At 51.2% G+C, this 7723-nt stretch overlaps 1 protein-coding gene across 1 annotated transcript; it reads left to right on the forward strand.

Annotated features, from left to right (window-relative positions):
- Positions 1–711: 711 nt before the first annotated feature.
- Kcna5 (potassium voltage-gated channel subfamily A member 5) lies at positions 712–2520 on the forward strand. Its single transcript, XM_027428331.2, has one exon. The coding sequence runs from the start codon at positions 712–714 to the stop codon at positions 2518–2520; it is 1809 nt and encodes a 602-aa protein (XP_027284132.1).
- The last annotated feature ends 5203 nt before the right edge of the window (positions 2521–7723 follow it).

The following is a 7723-nucleotide window of genomic DNA, read 5'->3' on the forward strand; positions in this document are numbered from 1 at the left end:
GGGGGGGGGGTGGTCACCGCAACATGAGGAACTATATTAAAGGCTCACAGCAAGCATTAGGAAGGTTTGAAGCCATTGCTCTAAAAAACAACATTCAAAGGACTCTCTTCTCCAGTCTCTTATCTGCACTCAGCTAAAAAGCCTTTCCCTTCCATCTAAAGCAGTTCCCATCCTCTGGTGTCCCCTTGGCTTTCAATGTGTTCCCAGGTGATCTGAGATCCTGAAGCTATTCTCATCCTGTTGCCCTGGGTGTTTCAGCACTCCTGGAACAACCTGTTCCTTGCTCCTCCTGCTCCTTCCCTCCTCCCCTTCCCGTCCATTTTTGTGGCGGTGCCCCAGCTTAACCCTCCAGAGAGACACTCTCTGACTCTGGCCCCAGAGGAGAAAAGGGAGGGGGAGGAGGAGAGGAGGGAGCCACAAAGGGCGGAGGCCGGGGAGCTCAGCCAGAGAGGGGCTGCCGAGGTTGCATCTGCTGAAGGAGGCTTGTCTGCTGCCTGGTAACCAGCTGCCAGAACACTGAGAGAGCGAGGCTGGGAGTAGGGGCAGAGGCTTCTTGACGTCAGGACCAGCCAACGGAATCAGCTACCCCAGCCAGTCCAGAGCCAGCTGGGCCCTCCGCTGGAGAGAAGCCCGAAGCAAGGCGCGGAGCTTGTGAGTTGGGGGTGTGGGAATCGGTTGTCTGGGGCGCAGCATGCCCTCTGCCCCTGGGCCATGGAGATCTCCCTGGTGCCTCTGGAGAACGGCAGTGCCATGACCCCCAGAGGAGGAGGGGAGGCAGCGGCAAGCTGTGTGCAGACCCCCAGGGGAGAGTGTGGGTGCCCTCCGACGGTTGGGTTCAGTAATCAGTCCAAAGAGTCCTCACCGAGGGGGCGCGCCACGCAAGATGATGAGGACCAGGAGGGGCTGTCTTTGACCCCTCTACCTCGAGAGCTACCGCAGCCAAGAGTGCCATCTCCTGAGGATGAAGAGGAAGAAGGCGACCCTGGCCTGAGCACAGTGGAGGAGGACCAAACTCCACAGGGCGCAGGGTCGCTGCATCACCAGCGCGTCCTTATAAATATCGCCGGGCTGCGCTTTGAGACACAGTTGGGTACCCTGGCGCAGTTTCCCAACACCCTCCTGGGGGACCCAGCCAAGCGCCTGCGCTACTTCGACCCCCTGAGAAATGAGTACTTCTTCGATCGCAACCGGCCCAGCTTCGATGGCATCCTCTACTACTACCAGTCTGGGGGTCGCCTCCGCAGACCGGTCAATGTCTCCCTGGATGTGTTTGCAGATGAGATCCGTTTCTACCAGCTGGGGGACGAGGCCATGGAGCGCTTCCGGGAGGATGAGGGCTTCATCAAGGAAGAGGAGAAGCCCCTTCCCCGCAATGAGTTCCAGCGCCAGGTGTGGCTAATCTTCGAATACCCAGAAAGCTCAGGGTCCGCAAGAGCCATCGCCATCGTGTCAGTCTTGGTCATCCTTATCTCTATCATCACCTTCTGCTTGGAAACTCTGCCTGAGTTCAGGGATGAAAGGGAGCTGCTCCGCCACCCCCCAGTGCCGCCCCAGCCCCCAGTCCCAGCCCCAGGGGCCAATGGCAGTGAAGCCAGCGTCCCTTCCTCTGGCCCCACAGTGGCGCCACTCCTGCCTAGGACTCTGGCTGACCCATTCTTCATAGTGGAGACTACATGCGTGATCTGGTTCACTTTTGAGTTGCTTGTGCGCTTCTTTGCCTGCCCTAGCAAGGCAGAGTTCTCTCGGAATATCATGAACATCATCGATATTGTGGCAATCTTCCCCTACTTTATCACCCTGGGCACCGAGCTGGCAGAGCAACAGCCAGGGGGCGGTAGTCAGAACGGTCAGCAGGCCATGTCCCTAGCCATCCTCAGGGTGATCCGCCTGGTCCGGGTGTTCCGCATCTTCAAGCTCTCCCGCCATTCCAAGGGGCTGCAGATCCTGGGTAAGACCTTGCAGGCGTCCATGCGGGAGCTCGGGCTGCTCATCTTTTTCCTCTTCATTGGAGTCATCCTCTTCTCCAGCGCTGTCTACTTCGCAGAGGCGGACAACCAGGGGTCCCACTTCTCCAGTATCCCAGATGCCTTCTGGTGGGCAGTAGTCACCATGACCACCGTAGGCTACGGGGACATGAGGCCCATCACTGTGGGAGGCAAGATTGTGGGCTCACTCTGCGCCATCGCTGGGGTCCTCACTATCGCCCTGCCTGTGCCTGTCATCGTCTCCAATTTTAATTACTTCTATCATCGGGAGACAGACCATGAGGAGCAGGCTGCCCTGAAGGAGGAGCAAGGCAACCAGAGGCGGGAGTCTGGGCTGGACGCAGGGGGTCAGCGGAAGGTTAGCTGCAGCAAGGCCTCCTTCTGCAAGACTGGAGGTTCCCTGGAGAATTCTGACAGTATCAGGAGAGGTAGCTGCCCCATAGAAAAGTGTCACCTCAAAGCCAAGAGCAACGTGGACTTGCGGAGGTCCCTATATGCCCTCTGCCTGGACACTAGCCGGGAAACAGACTTGTAAAAAGAGGCCCAGGCGAACTGGTGACAGCGCCACTGGGAAGAAGGGTGGTCCTCTTGAGCCCGGGCATCTGTTTTATACCACAGAGTATTTAAGCCCACCTGGTCACTGATGTCTGGATGCTTGCCTGGCTTTCTCCTTTTTCACCCTTCCTGCCACCCTGCCCTCTAACACCCCCATTTTTCCCTCCTCTTTACAGAACACCAAGGGTCACCTATTTTTAAGAAGTATCACATTCCATGACGCAGGAGCTGTTGAAATGGTGGGTACTGTGAGATGGATGTATTTGTAGCCAGTTTTCTATACCCAGCAGAGGGATAACTCAAACAAAAATGACTTTAAATAGCCCCAATCCCAAGAGATTCCATAGCCCTCCCTATCCCCGTGTTCCAAATTTACTTTACATGTGATTATATTTGTGTATGAGGCAAATATTATTTTTATGGCTGATGAGGGCATTTTTGTACGGTGGTGCACATGAAGAATATTTGGGTGTGTTCTTAAGATATATTTTGAATTACGAAAGAGTTGGGGGTCATCTTTTCCTAGGACACTTGGGGCCAGAGACCCTGAAAAAGATGTCCAGGTTCCTGTGCTGCGGGTGCTTTGTGTCTAGGGCAGAGAATATTCTAGAAGACTAGTACATCTTTTTTTTTTTTTTTTTGGTTCTCCTTAAACATTTCCTGTGACTTTCTTCACAGAAGCATTTTAATGATGTTGGAAGAAGGCATTTGAGAATTCATTCTTTTCATTTTGATACCAGGAAATAAAATGTGACTCCACTGGGGCAAGTGTCAGTTTCTCTACTGCCAATGTGTGTTTTGACATGCTAGGGAGTGAAGTCTGCCACTTGCTGTCTGGTTTTAGAGTCAGTGAAAATGATTTGACGGGGCTAGAAAACCTAGGAGGCTTGGCATCATCATTTTGATGGGTCCCTCTGAGCTTAGAAGGATGATAGACCCCCTGGCCTGTCTTGAGGCTGTGTGTGACATGGATGAATTACAGTCAGCACAGACTGTAGAAGTGGGATTAAAGGAAGGGGGCAGTGAGCTCTACCCTGCAACTGTCCTCTTGTGGTACCAGCTTTGAGTTTCTCAAGATTGTCTCCTTTACTGTAAGTCCTAAGTCCTTCTTGTTACTGTTCTCAGTCGCTCTGAGAAGCAAGCCCGATGCTCACATATACGTCTGTTCAGAGGAGTAGAGTCTGGTAAAGGTCACTTGGGGAAAGTGCCTGCCTGCTCACTACCCTGGAGCCTGGTTTGGCAGAGGTGTGAGCCATGCCTTCATGGCGGGGAATGTAGAAGGGTTTCCTTGTTCCAACTAAAGGACAAAGTGTGGGTTTGCCCGCATAATCTTTAAACTCAGAATGAATCTCTTTGTCCCTCTTTCAACTGGATGGTTTGTGGCATAACCCCACAGCGGCAGGTTTTGTTCCCGCTGCAGCTTCTTTCTGGGTTCCTGAGCCATCTGGGTTCCTGCTGTCGCTTGTTCTACCAATACAGGCTGGTTGTTTTACAGCCTCACTAGGGAAGGCTGCTGGTCCTACTTCAAGATGACACTGGGTTTAGTGGCTAATTCTGAGGGTGTGGCTGGGCCTCCCTTATAGTGACTCACTAAATTCAAACCTAAGAGGTGTAGATTTAAATGAGACGGGATATAAAAACCAGTGTATGAAAACCCAGTCATTTCTAGTCAAGAACTTTTCTAACAGCAGCTGATCTGAGGAAGACAGAAGGACCCGGAAGCCTGCCTCTCTTGGTTTCCAGAGCATGCTAAAGCACAAGGGGGAGGAGCAAGAGGCCTGTTGGTTTACAGTTTGCAGTGCGCCTAAGCTAGGCACCTGCCAGAGTCCTGCTCCACACTGTCACCTCTGACCACTCTGTGCTTTGAAAGCTAATGTTTGAGATTTGGCACTGGCCTGGGAATTGGATCTAGGAGATAATCCCTAAAGGCTCCGCCTTCCCAGCGAAGCAAAACAGCTACAATTCAGATAGGCAGGATTAAGTGAGGCAGGTGGAACTGCCCTCAGGATTTAGGTGAATCCAGGTGGTTGATGAAGTGTGGTCCCTTTATAAGGACGTCATCTTTAAAGCGTCCAGGGAATGGGTGCAGTGTTTCACACAAGCTTAGCAACAGAGTGGAGGAAATGAGAAAGCAAGGCTGACTGTTGTACCTGTGTGTGTGTGTGTGTGTGTGTGTGTGTGTGTGTGTGTGTGTGTGTGTGTGTGTGTGTTGGAGAGGGGGCGGTGCTGGGGGTACCTTGACTCTGGTCTACACAAGAGACCAAGATGATGGACTTCCCAGTCCCCTGTTCAGCCTCCAACTTTAGATGGCCACAGCCAGGGACCTGTTCTGGCCACTAAGAGGCTCTCACAGGGCTCAAAGTGGCTCAGTGCCTTCACATTCTCTGGGCAGGGCTGGAGTGGGGGCGCAGATGTTACACTGATTCTGGAGATTGCTGCAGTCACTCAGCCCACTGCTGTGGTTTGCTTTGTGTCCAGTCACCAGGAAAGCCACCTGAGGTCCAGACAGTTTCTGGGCTAATCCTGTTAAGGATCTTCTCCTGCCCTGCCCCATCCTCCTTTTATCTGTATCCTGGCTTTTCCGAGTTCTTCCTCTTGAAGAGCTGAAATCAGGTGGCTTCGGCCAAGCTTGTTTATTCAGATGTTTCTTCCTGGCTCCCACAGCAGGAAGCCTGCCTTCTGCATTGGTAAGGTGTACACAGAGCTGGGGGCTGTTTTTTGGGAGGTGAGCACTGAATTTCCTCCCCATACCCACCCCTGTCCCCTTCTTTTTCACTGTTTACAGGTTTTCTTTTCCTATTGTGGGTTTGATGCCAGGCAAAGAGAAGAATCTTTGACTCTCTTTAAAAAATCCCCAGCTCCTTGATTGGCCCAGCTGGGGCTGCTCCCTGGAGGGGGGTTCAAACAATTCAAACTGGGGCCCCTGAGGAGTTCTCCACAGAGTTTGCATTGCATTATTCTACATGATGCAACATGAGCTGGCTCGGGGTGGATAGAACAGAATTTCTTTGGGGGAAGGGACACAGCGTTCAGGGTACCCCCCAAAAACCTGCAGGGTACCCTGCAGGTTTGTTTGCAATGGAGCTTGGTCATGGGTGAAGGTGAACTGCTCTTTTCCTTCTGTTATGAGTCTACTCTCTTCCAATGTGGTGTGGGACATGGGGAACAAATGTTGGGACACCATCCCTTCTTCCTAAGGCTTCTTCCTAAGACTCACAGGGAAAGTCAGTGTAAAACAAAAGCAAGTCCTACAAGACAACGAGTGATCAAGTCCCTCCTAGGGATTCTCAAATGGGATCTCAAGGGTCAGGTGGAGTTTGATCTAGGTCACTGGAGACAGCCTAGGGAACTCCAAGAGGAAACCACTGCCCTATGCCAGCCACTGTCCTTGATTTAGGATTGAGGGCCACAGTGCAAGTGCCAGTCTTTCTAAGGGGTGGGGGAGTGGGGTGGGCTTGGCTTTTATGGTACTAGTTGGCAACATTTCTGAAAGGGACCAGTTTGAAAATGTTTTAGGTGTTGTAGATCGAGGCAAAATCTAGCCTACTGTAGGTATTTATATAACCATTCAAAAAGTAACCCTTTACAAGCATAACAGTTGCCCCTGCCGGAGAGCTGCACACTGTCACTTTGGCTCAGCTGTCACACAGAGTTGCCTCTTGGGGGTTTCATCACATTGGTGAGCCAAGATCTGTTGCCCCGATTTCCCTGTATTTAGATTCATTTGTATTTATCGCCAGTGCCAGACCTGGATGTGGAGAGGGCAGTGCCCCCTCAGAAAATGCCTTTGGGAAAGACTTTGCTTTCTCCTGGCACTTCATGAAAGTCAGCCTTTGCCACCTGTCTGTGGGGCAGGTTGCTCTGTTTGGGGAGGATGAAGGAGGTATGATGGACATCATGCCCAGGGTTTTCCTTAAGTTGCAGGCGGAACGTTGCGGATTACAAGATCATGGATACTCTCCTTCCCCCATTTACCACTGCATAGGGAGCCCGGGGGATGATCTTCAACTGAGGTTGTTTTGCTCTCTCTCTCTCTCTCTCTCTCTCTCTCTCTCTCTCTCTCTCTCTCTCTGTGTGTGTGTGTGTGTGTGTGTGTGTGTGAGAGAGAGAGAGAGAGAGAGAAAGAGAGACAGACAGACAGACAGACAGACAGACAGACAGACAGACAGACAGACTCTGGGCTGATTCAGCCTCTGTGTGCACATGGTGTGATGTCCCGCAGTGTTCTGCATGGGTGAGGGTATCGTGGCCCCAGCTGGAGTAAGTGTACTCCAGCCCACAGGCCTCTGGACAAAGCAAGACACATGTCACCCTCCTTGGTGTTTACATTTTAGTGATGGATTGTTTCATCTGGAAGAGCTCTTATGTTACCTGGTTTGTCTCACCCATTTTACAGATGGTCAAGCTGAGACCAGGAAAGAGGTAACTCATGCTATTTGTCCATGTGAGATTAGAATTGTTTTTCCCTGACTCCAGGACTAGATTTCTCTCAGGAAGCCTACACACACGAGTCCTGCCCAGTCTCCAGAGGCGCATCCTTGCCTTGTACGACTCTCGCATCCAGTTCTCTGGGACGGCACCTTCTGTGTACCTGTTAAGACAAATCAAGTTGTTTTTATTCTTTTCAAGCATTTATAGGCTCAGGGGGGACTCGTATTACTAAAGAGGCCACACTGAAGCTTAACAAGGCACAGAGTCAGGACAGGAATGTGGGGCCCATGGGGACTGAGAGGAGAGCCCATGTTTCCCTACAACAGCAGAGCTCTCTGCCAGATCTGGGGCCATGGAAGGCCCAGATGAAAACTAAAGAACCAGTACCCCAGAGAAATACCTTTTGAGCTGGCTGTTGCCTCTTATCTTGTGTCTTATCTTCTAGACTGGGAGCTGCTTGGTGTAGACAGTGGTGATTTTGACACAGGTCAAGTCCCTGTGATATGATAGTGAGATGTCATAGTGAGTTGTTGAATCTAAGTTCACATATTAAAAAAAAAAAAGTATGGCCTTTTTGGGCTTGAAGTCTTTGGTTTTACAATAATTGATCTCCTAAAACAGGTTCCTTTGAGAAATCTTCAGCTCCATTGTTTAGTAAGCATATAAATTGTGTTTTAACCCAAGTCCACCCTTCAGGCTGCCCTAAGAGCCATTAATATAACACAGTAGGAATGTAATGCCAATTACAAAAT

Source organism: Cricetulus griseus, chromosome 8 (genome assembly GCF_003668045.3).
Source record: "Cricetulus griseus strain 17A/GY chromosome 8, alternate assembly CriGri-PICRH-1.0, whole genome shotgun sequence".
Lineage (NCBI taxonomy): Eukaryota > Metazoa > Chordata > Mammalia > Rodentia > Cricetidae > Cricetulus > Cricetulus griseus.

Excerpts from the sequence above, each read along its gene's own strand:
- Kcna5 (XM_027428331.2), top strand. The coding sequence starts at position 712 with ATGGAGATCTCCCTGGTGCCTCTGGAGAACGGCAGTGCCATGACCCCC.